The sequence below is a fragment of the Poecilia latipinna genome, unplaced genomic scaffold, assembly GCF_001443285.1.
Source record: "Poecilia latipinna isolate Pla-1442-1.1 unplaced genomic scaffold, P_latipinna-1.0 Scaffold20, whole genome shotgun sequence".
Lineage (NCBI taxonomy): Eukaryota > Metazoa > Chordata > Actinopteri > Cyprinodontiformes > Poeciliidae > Poecilia > Poecilia latipinna.
The window spans coordinates 331,629-346,961 of record NW_015112636.1 but is presented as its reverse complement, the minus strand read 5'-3'; the positions used below and the strand labels follow the sequence as shown (position 1 = coordinate 346,961).

At 38.9% G+C, this 15,333-nt stretch overlaps 2 protein-coding genes across 3 annotated transcripts in view; one reads left to right on the top strand and one right to left on the bottom strand.

The window, feature by feature from the left end:
* Positions 1-8,300, bottom strand: part of spns3 (SPNS lysolipid transporter 3, sphingosine-1-phosphate (putative)) — a 16,337-nt gene extending 8,037 nt beyond the window's left edge. Inside the window, exons 1-4 of one of the 2 annotated variants that reach the window (XM_015035267.1) lie at positions 8,217-8,300; positions 2,381-2,625; positions 1,387-1,452; positions 871-1,007 (exon numbers count right to left, since the gene is read on the bottom strand). In XM_015035267.1, the coding sequence (XP_014890753.1) occupies positions 871-1,007; positions 1,387-1,452; positions 2,381-2,606 (429 nt within the window). In that variant the 5' untranslated portion in view covers positions 2,607-2,625; positions 8,217-8,300. Of the gene's footprint in view, positions 1-870; positions 1,008-1,386; positions 1,453-2,380; positions 2,626-4,386; positions 4,536-8,216 lie in introns of those variants that run through there. The other variant, XM_015035258.1, reaches the window with a different exon arrangement.
* Positions 8,301-8,332: 32 nt separating this feature from the next.
* Positions 8,333-15,333, top strand: part of ube2g1a (ubiquitin-conjugating enzyme E2G 1a (UBC7 homolog, yeast)) — an 11,208-nt gene continuing 4,207 nt past the window's right edge. The window contains exons 1-5 of the mRNA XM_015035293.1: positions 8,333-8,515; positions 12,092-12,194; positions 12,312-12,409; positions 13,918-14,096; positions 14,275-14,398. Of these exons, the coding sequence (XP_014890779.1) occupies positions 8,470-8,515; positions 12,092-12,194; positions 12,312-12,409; positions 13,918-14,096; positions 14,275-14,361 (513 nt within the window). The 5' untranslated portion in view covers positions 8,333-8,469 and the 3' untranslated portion in view covers positions 14,362-14,398. The remainder of the gene's footprint in view (positions 8,516-12,091; positions 12,195-12,311; positions 12,410-13,917; positions 14,097-14,274; positions 14,399-15,333) is intronic.

The window sequence follows — 15,333 nt, the reverse complement described above, 5'->3', positions numbered from 1 at the left end:
TGACTCACAAAAACACACACACATCCCTCTGCCGCGAGAGATGTATATATATATATATCTATATATATATATATATATATATATATATATAACAAAAATATCATGGGTACATTCTAATGGGATCTAATGGGATTTTTTTTTTTAAATCGACATGACTTTCATTTTTTTGTAAACCTGAACTAATCCAGTGCAACCACTCTCCTTTTATTGACATTACTTTTATTATTCTAATTCATGACTATGTTTCATACTTTACTTTGATCAATCAAGTAAAATTCTAATAAAATACATAGAAATTTTAAGTTTTAAAGAGACAAAATGAGAAAGAAATTATTTTTTGCGTTAAAAAATGTCACAGTATTGTGAGGTGGACAGCTGGACTTTCATATAACTCTAGTTGATGTCGGACGACAACCTAAAAATAAGCATCCTGAAGATGTACGACTATTAAAAGGAAGATCAGAGACAAGTTGCAGCAAATGATCCACAACTTCTGCAAACAACAGTTCCTTTTTTTTTTTTTTTTTCCTCCAAACGAAGCTGAATTATTCACCGTATTTAAGAGCGAACTTCTTCTTTCGGCAACACTGTAAAAATGATTGTGAGGAAATTTCAAACATTTGAATTTTGCTTGCTGACATTTGGCTTAGTCCTCCCACTGTGCGACACAGCCTCACCAGCAAACTTCTGCGCTAAAAATAGAAGCGACTTGCCAATGTTGTGTGTGTGTGTGTGTGTGTGTGTGTGTTTTTTTTTAACGCGCTCTGAAGCTGAGTGTCTAGGGCGGAGGAGCAGCAGGAAGTGACGCTCTCTTGACCTCTCCGTGTTTCTACTTTCGCGCGCGTGCAGGCCGCTCGGCTTCACACTTACCGATTTGGAGACTAAGGAGCTGCCAGCTGCAGTGAGAAGCCACACGCTCAAGCCGCACAGCATGATGTATTTGCGATTGTAGCGATCGCCGAGGTAACCGAAGAGAGGGGCCAGCAGTAAGAAGCTGCAGATGAAAACTGTAAACGAATGGACACGTCGATTTAGAGAGAGAAAGAGAGAGAAGAAGAAGAGATCTCAGTGGGAAAAACAAAGTGTTGATCGTCTTGGCTCGTTTCAAAAAGGGAGTTATGTGTGTTAGTGTTTGGGACCTTTTCTCTCATGCTCATCTACATTCTGACGACTGGAAGCGCATTTTTTTGGGGGAACAAAGTTCAGCCTCTTCTTTATGTTTAAAAATACAAACCTGCATGTGTAAGTGTGTGTGTGTGTCACAGGTTAGTTTTGTCTTCCGTCCGAAAGCCTAGCTGCACTTTTAGTTCCCTTTCAGCACATTTTGAATACAGAGTCAAATGAGAACCTCATTTGTATCATTTCCAAAGCGATGCCTCCTCTCACCTGTCTGCAGCAGTCCGGCCGTACTGTCGCTGATATCGAAGAAGTTCTTGATGTCAGAAAGCACACCTGCACCACAACAAAGACACCAGAGAGTCACCAAACCAGAGGCTCCGAGCGGAGTTCAGTGATCAAATCATTTTGTCTTCTTTTCGCCATTTCTGCTCTTTCACACCAGCTTTACAAACCGATGATTTCAGATGACGTCCTGTGGTTTTCGAGAATCATCTCAACACTGCCAACCCAGTTACGGTTTCTCTAGTTAGATGAGGAGTGAGTCATAATCTGTGATATTTATTGACAGTCAGGTTTTATGTATGAGGGATGAGAACCACAGTCGATAGAAATAACATGAAATATATCATCTTCACATGGGCTAAAATGTAAAACACGTAAGCTGGATTTGAGCATTTTATTGTTATTTCTGTCCCTAAAATAATGAAAATACTGAATTACTTAATGGGGGGTGGGGGGAATACATTGAGGGTCATTTCGCTCCTTCACCCATTTTTTTTATTTGGGTTTGATTTGAGTACCTTCTTATTGGACTTTTGCATCACCATGTTTCCTGCTGAATGCCTTAACTTGATTATTTACAAAATTGTCAGAATTGTGAAAATGAAAAACTGAAATAAAATGTTTTATCTATTCTTCTAAAAAAAAAAATAAAAAAAAATCATCGGCAATGTAAGCAGCGTCGGCCAGAGAGCCCTTCCACACACACGTAGCTTCACACAAAGAAGAACGTTCTAATAAGTTAAGTACACGAGTAAAACCTGAACGATTGCGCTGGAAACGACACACTTGTGGGAACAACATGGTGTACTTACCGGTACGAAACGGAAACGGGTGGTTATGACATTGGGGCCAAGAACGACTGCAGCGAAACTGATATGCAATCTGCATAAAGATACTTGGAAGAAGAAGAAAAGAAAAAAAAAACCGGGAAGGAAGCAGGAGAATGGCGGCAGAACGACCACCAAAGAGCTCAGCCCACCTGCTATCGTGTAGCGCTCCATGTAGTTGAGCAGGTTCACATAGCAGAGCACAGCTATGGCCACGTAGGCCCGTCTCTGTGAAATGGGCGGCTTGTCTGAAGCGAGCGGCGCCAGCGAGGAAACGCTGTTCACCAGAGCGCCGTAATGCAGTCCTGAACTGGAGCCCAGGCTGCATCGAGGAACCGGTTTGTCCTGATGGGAGCTCACAGATCCCTTCTGATCCATAGTGCAGCCCGTCTGTTACCTAAAAAAACAACAACAACCAAACACACACAAACTAAATCACAGCGTAAATTTTGTGACAGCACCTGGTAGGACTGAGATCAGGCAGAAGTATGATGTTTGCAGACGACATTGTGATCTACACTGAGAATCTACATAAGGATTAAACACAAACACGGGCCACTTTTTAGTGGTGCAGTAACTGGCATCACTTTAAAACATATATGACAGAAGCATTATATTATTTTTAATGTTTTTTAGTCGAGGAGAGCCTACGTTAATGCATTACTTTTTGTTTTTCTGGGGTATAAACATGACAAGACATAGAGGGTTGTTTCTCTCATCTTCTGGCCATCAGGCTGGAGGAAGATCCAAGTTTATGTTGCCACCACACACAGCAAGAAGGATGGTAAAAAAAAAAAATGTCCTAAACTCACTGTTTGAGACGTGAAAAAAAAAAAATTATAAACCGGTCGACTGTTTGGGAGTAAATGTGTAAAATTCAACTAAATACTTCTAGTGCTGTCAGTGGAAGTGACACTGAAACAAACACTGGGTCAGACATGAAACAACAAATTATTAAAAACGTCTTATTCCAGACACTAAGTATGGTGGAGGATCAGTGATGCTATGGGACACTCTGGAAACCTTGTTGAGGTGAACATCATTGATACAACACCAAATCGGGGTTGTTGTTTTTTTGGGGGTTTTTTTGCCTCTCATCATCCTCGAAAAGCAGGGTTGTGTGAACGGGCGATCAATAATCGTTCTCCCAGTGATTACTTCTTGATGAGATTTTTTCCCCTTAAAAGCAGGCGCTCAAACGAAAGGATTTTTTCCCCCTACATTTTTTGGTCGCAAATGACACTGCTCTGAAAAAAAATCTTTTCACGCATTAAACTAGGCAACAAACTCGTCTGCATGCGTCCGTAGGCTTTTAAACTTTGCGGGACATGGGCACCGTTTATTGCTAATTGCGTGAAAGAATGAATGAGTAGAGAGTAAAAATCCATTTCCTAATCATCCCATCAGTTCAGAGGGGTCATGGCTGTCATTCGTTCTTGTCTCAGCCGCTTATCTCCTTTTGCATACAATAAGCATCAAGATGTGGCTCACAGATGCATGGATGGCTTCTTGCTAAATCATTCAATGAGCTCAAAACACATAACAAGAACCCCCCCAAAAAAACAAAAACACATATTTAAGCAACGTATGACAAGGATTGTTGCTCTCGTGTTCTGCTTGTGAAATCCCACTTCCCAGTCGTAATCTTGTTAGCGGAGAATGTGTTAAGACAGGAGGGTTTACAATGACAAGAAAAAAGGAAGAAATTTCATAAGTGTACGAGTGTAAATGTGTCAAAACAAAATAGGAGAAAGCAGAAGGAAGCTGTTTGGTAAACTGTTTCGCAGCCCAAACTACACAAACAGTTAAAAGCGGCTAAGGGAACGCTTCATCCCTCAATGTACGTTCACTAAAAACAGAAATACAGATAAAAAAAAAGGAAAAAAAAAAAGAAAATGTTTGTTTTTTTTACTCACAGAAAAGCCCTCTGTCTTTGTGCCCAGGTTACAGAGTCCACACAGTGATAACACTGAGCCTATTGTGCAGCGAATCTTCTCCAAACAGCACCCTCAGCAGAGTGCTGCTGCTCAGATTTTAGCCTCTACACCCAAAAGTCCTGGCTTCTTTTAATCAACCCCACAACAACTGATGCCGGCGCAGCTGTAGGCGAAAACCTTAAGCCGCTAAAACTGTTTGAAGAAGTAGAAAACAAGCTCACCTAGTTGCAGAAGGCTCCCTCAACAGAGAAGTTGCTTTTAAGCTATTTCCTTCTCAATTCATACTTGAAGATTGGATGCCAGAGAACGGCGCGCACACTCCTCCGTGGCTCTCTGAGTATTGAGGAAGCTAAACGGTTATCTCACTCGAGATATATTAAGTTAGTGCAGAGGGCCCTGCCCACTCAGGGCTGGTCATATGCCTCCACATTTGGGTTGACACAACGTTGCTAAATGTGATGTTTGGTATTTTTATCCAGCTTTTTTTTTCATTTTCTTTTTTTTTTTTCAACATTTGTAAAAAAAAAAACTAAAAAAAAAAAAAAACATGTCAGGTTCATTGGGTAGAGCTTTTTAGAGGTTGAGTAAGTGAACGACAGGCGGGAGGCCCTCAGCAGATTGAAAGTAGCAAACATTTTCAGGAACTAAATGAGCGTGTTCAGACTTTAATCAGCGGAGTTGAATCCTTCTGCGTGTTCCTGTAGCGTCAGAAGAGAAGTGGGTCAGTTGTACCTTTTTAGCCTTTGCTGTCGGGAAAATAGCTGCTCATTACCGTAGGGCTGATTTAATAATGCAAGAAATGTAAATCATAAAGAGGGGAAATCCCCCAAACAAAAGCTGCTCTATTTCCATTTTTGAAGGCTTCTATCCAATTTGTTGACCGGCTTTAAGAATGTGTGGTTTTTATTTTCCTATTGAATTCTTGTCACTTTGCTGCATCCACTGGTTAATTGTTAACCCGATGACGCTTCTGTGTCAAGTCCTCAAACGTATGCAAATCCTTCTGTCTGACCCTTACTGAAAAGACATCATAAGTCCCCAAAACGTGGCATGAAAGCGTGAGTGTTTCTCTAGTTTCACTGGTTACGTCATTAACGCAATCGGTCAGAAAACAGCAGAACCACAAGTCTGAACACCTCCAAACGCCACAGCTGCAACTGCAGCCACCGTCTGTCGGAACGAGACGTTGCGACCTGGCGACAACTTCCTGCCCAGGAGAGTTTCTGTCAATGTGATCTGACATCATTTTTTATATATTTTTTTTCACCTTTGGTTTCAGAGCAGAGCAGTTGAGAAGCAGGTGTAAAAAAATAAAATAAAATAAAATAAAGAGTACACCACCTGATCGGTTTGTCAAATGTATTTTGGCAATCTCTCAGTAATCAATATTGTGATTGCGTCTTCTCTTTTTACTGCTGTTGAGAGGTCAATCAAGAGGTCGTCTGTTTGTGGTGTCCCCTAACGCCACCCAGTGTTTATAATGAGCATTACCTTGTGCAGATGAGAAGAGCTTTTTTTTTTTTTTTGGTGGTTTCAGCTGCAAAACTGTAGTTTTTCAGACCAATCTGATCATCGTATCTCGATTTACCACAAAAATATAAGTGACACGTACGCAAACCGACTAAAAATAACAACAAAAAATAGGCTGAGAACAGCAACCTATTCAACCAACTAAACAGCGTAACATCAACTATTTGAGCTGTTTATTAAGGATTTGACCAATTTACAAAAAGGTTAGTGTAAATTAAATAAATCGCTCTGGTTCCAGAACCTCATTGTTTCAGAACTTCAGGATTCAAGCAAAAACAGCTACAAAGTTCATGAACCCTTAAGATCACAGGTGTCAAACTCAAGGTCCGTGGGTAAAATCCGGCCCGCCGTAGCTTTTTATGTGGCCCGCTGGATTCTAGACTAAACACTAAGTGTGCTTAAATATTATGCTATCAATCAAATCAAAGCAGTTTTTATCCGTTTACTGCCAAATTGCATCAATCAGTCCCTCCAGTTTCTTGAGAATTATCGTGGAAATTCACACAAAGTCAACAAATTGCCCCAAAAACTGGGAGTTTATTTAAAGATTTTCTCAAAAATTGTCAAAAACTTTACAAGTTGTACTAAACAGCTGCCTCAGTTTCAATTGATGTCAGATTACAGTCCATGATCTATACAGAGAGAAATAAAAAAGTCACATTTACCGTCATAAATAAGCGCAAACATTTCCAAATTAGTACCACAAACACAAAAAGCCGCTTGTGAACAGGCTTAATCGATACATTCTGGCAAAACAGGCCCTTTAAGAGCATTCGTGATCTGAATTTGGCCCAAAACGAAAATGAGTTTGACATCCCTGATTTAGACTGATCACTGTGTCTGATTTACCATCCTCATGACACGCTCAAAGTTAAACATAGAACATGAAGAGATGAAGAAATTGCCTTTCAGAATTTCCTCATGTGTGTCACAACTTGATGTCACTGATTTTAAGTTGCAATGGCACAATCGAGCAAACCCACGATACTCCCACTGTTATGCTTCTCTGTCAGCAGCGGTCTAATGACACAAAGGACAACCAGTTGCTATATTACTGTAAAGTCTTTGTGTCTGGGGTTTAGCACAAACATCTAGAGCCGGGCTATCAGCTTGACGGCTGCGGCAGCTCAACTTTACCTGGTTTCTACTTCTAATCGTTACTTCAAAAACTTGTTGTGGAAACACATCAGCCAAAATTCAAAGTTCTCAGTTTACTGCTGTGTCAATGTGATTAATGTGAATGCAAGGAACCAAAACGTGTTTCCTCAGCAGGGAGGCTGAATCCATACTTAGAGATCAGGTGTTTATATTTATGTGTCTCTTTAATGGGACATTATAAACCCCTATAGTAATGTTTTTTTTTCTTTATTAATCTCACCACTGTTGGATTTTAGGTGATCCTGTACAAAACAAAACTGATCAGCTAACATCTGAAAGAGAATTAAAGCAAATTTTAAATGATAGCAAAATTACTTACATGGATTAAAAAAATAGAAGAGTAGCAAAAAAGAAAGTAACAAGACTCCATGCTAGTAGCATGTAGAAACAATGCAAAGGAGACAGCCAACAGGTCAGAGAAGTTTGTTGTGTTCAAATGAGACCAACATTTTGCATTTTATCTGCATAAAAACACTTTGTGGGGCAGAAAACCACCATGCAGCACTCTAATCGCATAATCTACCTAGTCAAAAAAAAAAAAAACATTGTGGTGGCAGCATCATGCTATGGGGATTCTATTTCAGAACAAAGAAGCTGATCGTTGTTTATGAAGAGATGAATGGAACAAGATGCACTGTAATCCTTAAAAATCCCCCAATGCAGGCAAGAAAAGATAAAGGCCGTGTTCAGAGCTAAATTTATCTGGGGGTCCATATCAAATAGTTGTAAGTATTCAGATACTATGCATCCAAATTTTGAGCTAAAACGCAAAAAAAAAAAAAAAAAGAAAAAAGAAAAAGAATGGGGGAATATCAATTTTCCCAAAGGAATTAAATCTATAATTAGAGCCAAATGTGTTTCTATAAAATATTGACTCTGAGGGGGATGAACAAAACACAGTTTTCAGGTTTAATTTTTTAAAAAAAAAAAAAAAAAAAGTGTTTTAATATATATATTATTTACCTCCCACCTGTGAAATATACACTGTTTGCTGTTGGGCTGTCGCATAAAGTCCCAAAGAAAGACAGTGAGGTCTGTGGCTGTGATATGGCAAAATGTAGAAAAGTTAAAGGCAAAAGCAATGTTACTTCATAGTCCATCTTAGCTTTATATACAATAAAGATTCATTTAGATTCTGAACAATTGTGGTTTCTGCCTTGTGAAGGAGCGTCTTCATCCTGATAGCATCTTTTAATCATCGTGCTGCCCCAGCAAACTACAACACAGTAGATCCCACTTACCTCTTAATAATGTTTAAAGACATTCATACAGTGAGTCTCCTTACTACGCACTGCGTCAATGTTAATAAGTACACGTGCGTGTAATATTTTCTGTGACATTGTTTGTTGCCTAATATACTTACCGTTTAAAAACTTTGAGGCCGGAGAGTGAAAACGGTTCAGAAGATGGCAGTAGAGAATCACTCACAGCTTGGGCTGCTCCGAGGATTCCAACGAAGAAGAAACATCGAAGGTGGCAACAGAAGGCGGCGAAGAAGAACGAGGAGAATGCTAATCGGAAAATAAGAGAGACGGGTTCTGTTTAGTTAACGTTAAAACAACGCTGTTACCTCGAACTGCCCCTCTTGAACAGAGCTGCATCATAACCGCTAAACTATGACAGAGCCTCAGTCAGCGCTGTTACTCAGGAGACAGCTCGCAGGTAATTAAACCTTGTTGGGAAGTGCTGGGTACCTGGCTAACAGCGGTACTGTGGTACGTAGCTGTGATGTTGTGCTGGCGCAAATTGTTTTTCTTCAACCTTTTTACATAAACGTTGATATACAATGACATAAAAACTGTGCAGGGATTAAAGGGGAGGGTGTCGACCGACATATTTCAGGTGAAAAATAAATAAATAAAAGTCAGTGTGTTTGGAGAAACATTTGAATTTGTTTTTCGGTGTTGCGAACTGTTCGCAGCTGAACGCCGCTGTCACCCAGTCCCGACGACTTCCAGCTGTCAGGGGAGCTAAAAGCTAACGTGCCGATGTGTTTACATGAATTTTAACCGAAATATCAAGTGGCGATTAGCTTTTTCAGTCATGACGTTTGCCGGTTATCTTCTTAACATGCTGCGGTGTAATATGTTATAGCACAAAGTACATTAATATGTCATTTGTTGGACCTATTTTCTTCCCTAACCACTTTGAATTGTTACCATATTTAGCCACCTCACTAGTATCGTTAGGCTAGGCTAACGTTAGCTGCTGTAGCCGTTGTTAGCTGCAAGACGCCAAGCTAACAAGCTGATGCTAATATCACAGAAGCTAAATTTACGAGGCTGAAGTTTGTATTCGATTTGGAAGCACAGGAAAGGGACAGCACACTGCTTTTAAAGAGGTATTATTGCAAGCATTTTTTTTTAAAACATGATTTCGTATTTTGATTCTGAAAGGCTCATTAAGAAGAGTTGAGCCTAAAACAAATCATTAAGTAAAAATAGACTTCTCTTTAATATTTTATTGCATTATTTGTCAGGTTTAAACCTTTTGTCAAATTCTTTAATATGTTTACTTGTTTCTTTATTCCGTTTCAAAACCAAATGTCTTTGGATGGGTTGGGATCTGATGCTGTTTTCTCTGTGCAAAACGAAAACCCATTTGCGAACAGTTGAAAGAGCATCAGACAAAATTTTAGATGAAAGCAAGATGGTGTATTTAGATTAAGAATCAGGACAGTGGGCGCCCAGTGGCTCAGCTGGTAGAACAGACATGTGCAAGGGCTGTAATTGTTGATGTAGTTAAATTGTCAGGCCATTAGCTTTAATGTAGCTTACTTTTTTTCACTTCAATCTCTGCACTATCAAATGCGAAAATTGTTCAATAAAGAATAAAACCACTCTTTCCAAAAAACAAACAAAATCTTTTAAAAAAAACATGGATATCTACATAATTTACAAATATAATTTTTTTTGGTAATTCATTCCTCAATTTAGATTGTAAAATGGAACATTTATGACAAAAATAATAAGCATTTCTTCTGCTGGCCTGCCATTTTCAGTCGCTGAATACATATTAAGCACTACAGAAAACAAACAATGACCTTTTGCTTTGTTTTCGAAGCTGAACCTTATAAATTAAGTCTAAAACAAAGATGCAAATTATTATTATTATTTTATTTTCAAACCAGTTACCTTACTATTAAGTTTCAGATGCTTTGAAAAATGTACTATGAGTGCCAAACCCATTCAGACGGCTATTTTTAGCAACGTTCATCTGAACAGCTGTTTTTGCTTTGCAACACATCAGATCAGTTATGTTTGACATGCAGTTGCTTGAAGACGCCATCTACTCGTCTATTCTGCTGAAATCCTCAACGTGTAGCGTTTTAGCTGCTCCGCAGGGATTCTGAATAATTCTTAAAGTGGATAAATAAACCAAAACTATTTAGGAAATTCTGGTTCTCCAGAATGTTTCTATAAAGCAATATCTGCACCGACCTTCTGCAACACATTAGCCCTAACGTTTCTGTTTTTTTTTCCAGCCCTCTTATGCTATTTAGCTGAAAATTGTTCTTTTTTTTTAGCGATTTATTATTTTTTATATATATATATATATATATATATTTGTGAAACCAAACTTTCAGGCATCTATCCTTAATGTGTAGTAATTTGTTTCAGAGTTTAACAGTCTAAATCTTTTAATCTCCCAAAAAGCTTTAAATTGTCTTCCCTCCCCCTTCTACTAATGCACATTCCTCCAAATCACAAACATTGTTCTAATCATCTAATCGCTTTATAATTCAGTACAGACTTTGAACTAAAACTGGTCAAATGCAATCGAGATTAAAAACAATGAAATTGCCCTTTACTGAAATACTGAACGCAAGCTCACGTCAGAGTTACAAACACTTTATTTTACCAGAGTCTGCTGTGAATTAAATTTAGCCCCTCTAATAATAGCACCCTTCAAAAAGCAGCCAAGTTCAACCCACTTCATTTTAGTTTAGGCTCAGGCTTTGAGGTTAATGTTTCTTTTTCCTTTTTCTTTTTTACTAGTTGTTGCTTAGGACTTGTTGTGGTAACTCGGAGCACAAAATGTGCTCTTTTTTTATTTGGAAAATATTTGCTGTCTGAATTTGTTAACTTTTACCCTTTTTTTTTTTAACTGGATCCTTCGGAGAGCGGAGGGGCGGGGGGCTTATGACATGCTCGTTTTAGTAAACAGGTCTGTTTCATATGTATGTCATCAACAGCGTACGGCTGTTGATGAGTATCGCTGAAACCAAGATGACTGTTGTCATGTGGTGCTCACACCTGCCAGCCAATAGAAATGACCAACAAGCTTAATGTTTTAAGCTGTGAGCAGCGCAGCTGTGGCTCAGGGGAACTCGTTTTGCCGTTCTAGAAAAAAAACCTCCTTTCATTAGATAATGATCTTCTGCCTGAGCTCATCTGAAAGCAAATACCACTGCTGAAAAGTTTCGCTTTTTTTTTTTTTTTTTTTTTTTTTTTTTTAGCGCTTTTGCCTATGATTTGGTAAATCCGGGGCTTCAGAGTATCAGAAAAACATGCAATTGTGATACTGTTGCTACATTTATTGCAAGATTGATCATGATAAACTGACTTTTTTTTTTTCTTTTTCTGGCCCCACCACTCTGCGTGAGCTTTAGCATGTTGGCCACTAAAAACATCCCTCCGCTGTCGGCGTAAAGGGCAGAAAAAGTCCACTAAGTAGGCCAAATATGTCATAGGCATTTACTGAAGCTGAAAAATGACATCCTACCAAATATTCCACTCAGTCATTTAGCATTGTCCAGCTGTAGCTAAATTTCATTAAATCATTTACCTTTGTATTAAAGATAGCTCCCCCCCCGCCCCAACCCGTCATTCATTTGTGCTGTACGACTTTTCAATGAAATGTGTTAAAAGTGGACACCTCCCAAAACTAACAGCCTCTTCAAATTTAGATTCTCGATTTGATGATGCTTTTATTATTTTTTTTTTTGTGTGTTTTTTTTAAAGAGCATATATGTTGAAATGACGAAGCTTTTCAAGTGTAACATTTATGATCCTTCTGTAGTAATACTTCTGATGTTGAGGTGGAGGAGTTTTAAGGCAGGACAGACTTGCGGGATGATCCTTTAACTGATAAGTGTGCGCTGCATGTTTTCACCAGAAATCCCCCCCCATAAGGCCCACAGACGGCCAGCCGGCCTCGGCAGCAGTCAGAAATCGTTCTGGGGCTTTCTGTCATCTGAAGCCATAACATTTGATCCTTGTTTTGTTTGTTACCTAGAGCTGAACAAAAACCCAGTGGAGGGATTCTCAGCAGGCCTCATCGAGGACAATGATCTGTACAGATGGGAAGTCCTCATCATCGGGCCTCCAGACACACTCTAGTAAGTCACAGCGTTCGTTTTCACGCGAATAACCCTCAGTAGCCGTCTATTGATCTGTTTTAAAGCTGGCTGAGTGTTTATCCCAATATATTGATCCTGTTTGCCTTGTGTCCACAGTGAAGGCGGTGTGTTTAAAGCTCATCTGACATTTCCCAAGGACTACCCCCTCAGGCCTCCTAAAATGAAATTTATCACAGATATTTGGCATCCTAACGGTGGGTGACGTTGTACGACACCAGACGGATACTAATAGAGTTGAAGTGTCTTAGAAATGTGTCTGGTGCTTCGGTCATTAATATTTTGTTCATATGCAAATCGTTATACAACATGCAGATTAGCTTTTTTCTCATTTGCTTCTTGCATCTGCGTCTTTAGTAGTATTAAAGTTTAATACATTCTGTGCAGACATGCCTCTGCTCGTTCAGATTTCTCTTTAAAACCTATAAAATAAGATTTTTTTTATTTTTTTTTTTAATATTAGGAGCAGAGATGATTTTATTTCTAAGCGTATGAGAAAGCAGTCTCTCTAAAATGTGACTATTTTTATAGCGAAATAAAACAAAAAAAAACTGACTAAACTGTCATGAGCGTTGTATTTTAGCGATTAGCGCTGTTAGCAAAGCTAGCATGGCATAAAATGGCAGTATTTATTCGTTATAGCACAGGTTTGCTCTTTCTTTTGCCCCCATGAAAAAGTATTGGGGGAAAAAAAAAATATATATATATATAAACAAAATTAAGGAAAATATACTGTACAGTAAGGACAAGATTATACAGAAATGGTGTATAATCTGAATAAACCCAGGAATGTTCAACTGAGTTTTTCCAGAGGTTCAATAATCAGACAAAGACAAGATTCTGATCAGATAGATATTATTTGAGGCGAATAATAATAAATGTATTTTTGTTATCGGCTAATTTCCTGCTGCATCTGACTGTAATCGGTGCATCAGTGCGTCCCAGTCTAATAATTTAGATGCTTCCAATCAGTTTTCTGACTTTATGTCTGATCCAGATATTTACGATACTCTTTAGGTTAAATATTTAGTTGTTTTTTTTTTTCTTTCTTGGAGCAGGAACTCCCCTAAAGCGTGCAGGAAAATGGATCCCAATAACTGCCGATTAAAAACTTGAGTATGTAATTGTTCACATGTGATCCCAGTTGAGGCGACGCAAAAGAAAGCGTCTCAGTCAGCTTGGCAGCAGTACTCGCAACAAGAAGGAAGCAAATGGACCACACATGCTGAGGAAAAGCGTCATGGAGGCCATGGAGTCTCTACTGCAGACTGATTAGTTGTTTCCTGCTGGCAGACACACCGTAGTCTATCTGATAGGCGGCCATTGTGAAACTCACTCACCAGACTCGACTAAAAGCTTCAGCCGGATTCATGTTATGTGTCGACATGAAAAGTGGGAGCAAAACAGGAGCGATGAGAAAACGGTTTGAACCGGCCGTCTTCAAGGAAATACTATTTGAGTTGCTCATTAACTCTAAATGCTTTTTTTTTTTTTTTTAACACAATTTGAACTAAAATAAACTGTAGTTTCGAAGGCGTTTCTTTCTTCCACTCTGCACGGTAAAATTCTTTACACTGGAGCTGCACGGCTCAAATGTTTCCCCAAGCATGTTCACAGGAGGCCGAATAACCTGGTTTATAAAAACTCTGTGACGAAGAAGGAAATGGAAGCTAATTTGTTTTTTTTTCTCTCTTTCTTATTTCAGTTGACAAGAACGGAGACGTATGCATTTCTATTTTGCACGAGCCGGGCGAGGACAAGTACGGCTACGAGAAACCAGAGGAGCGCTGGCTGCCCATCCACACTGTAGAAACCATCATGATTAGCGTTATCTCCATGCTGGCAGACCCAAACGGGGACTCGCCAGCCAACGTGGATGCTGCGGTAAGTTTGGCTCCTTAAGAAAGTGGGTTTTTCTTCGAAATAACATGATTTGTTGATCGTAAATGTCAAATGTGACAAATTCAAAATGATTAACAGCAAAAAGATAAAACGTCATAAAAACAGCTTATGTAATATCTTCTAGGAAGCTTCTAAATTGTTTTTGTTTGGTCTCCTGCAGAAAGAGTGGAGGGAAGACAGACATGGAGCATTCAAAAGGAAAGTCGCCCGTTGTGTACGAAAAAGCCAAGAGACGGCGTTTGAGTGATATTTATCAAGGATCTAGCTTCTTTTCTGTTTTCAGGGTAAGGAGATTTACCTTTCGCTCTTTACGATCTTGGACTTTACCAACTCTGTCCGCCATTATCAGATTATAAATTGCCCTATAGCACGCAGTATGTGTCTGATGAAATGACTGCAGCTGGTTTAATATTAGATAAATATGGCTTGATGTCGCGAGTGCCGCAGTAAATCCTCCTCAGAGCCTAGAAGTAGCTTTCCTGTTTATTTTGGTGAGTTGCTGAGTCGGATGTTCTCAGCAGCCGAGAAGCGTCAGTTGGATCCGACTTTCCTGTATTGTTAGTTGTTATTCCTACATTCCTGTTATTTGTTGTTTTAGTGTGAATTATAAATTGCTAAACTGATCCTTTCTGTTCTTTTTGTGTTGTAACATGCTGCTCATTTTACTGCTTTGAAACTGGTTTTGTTTGTTTTGAAAGAGAGAGCAATCAATATTTTCCATATTTTTTTTCCTTCATCTATTTTCTGTAGCAGCTTAATGTTGTTACTGCTGGAGCCAATCCTAGCAGTCAGTGGATAAGAGGCAGGTTACACCATACAGACATATGTCTCCAGTTTATCTGTTATAGATTTAGGCAAAACAGGCAACCTTTAGCTTTTTTTTCTCCTCACCTTAGGATCAGTTTAATTAATCTTCATATTTTTGGGGCTAATTAAGAAATGTTTTGTTCACCAGGATAGATAAATGAAGAAGGAAACCTGATTTCCACAGGAAGGCCTTGGTTAAGTTTTAAGCTGGTAAAATGCTCCTCTGAGTACAGCGGTTGCTAATTGTTGCTTTGTTAAAGATCACCAGTCTGCAAAAATGCTTCATTGTCATATTTGTCAAATTAAAAATAATGTCCATTTTAACCTACAGACAAAAAAAAAAAAGGGGGGGGGGGGAGTTTTAGTTTCCTCAATAAAATTGAAAAAAAACAAAAAGTTGGTTTTTTTTTTT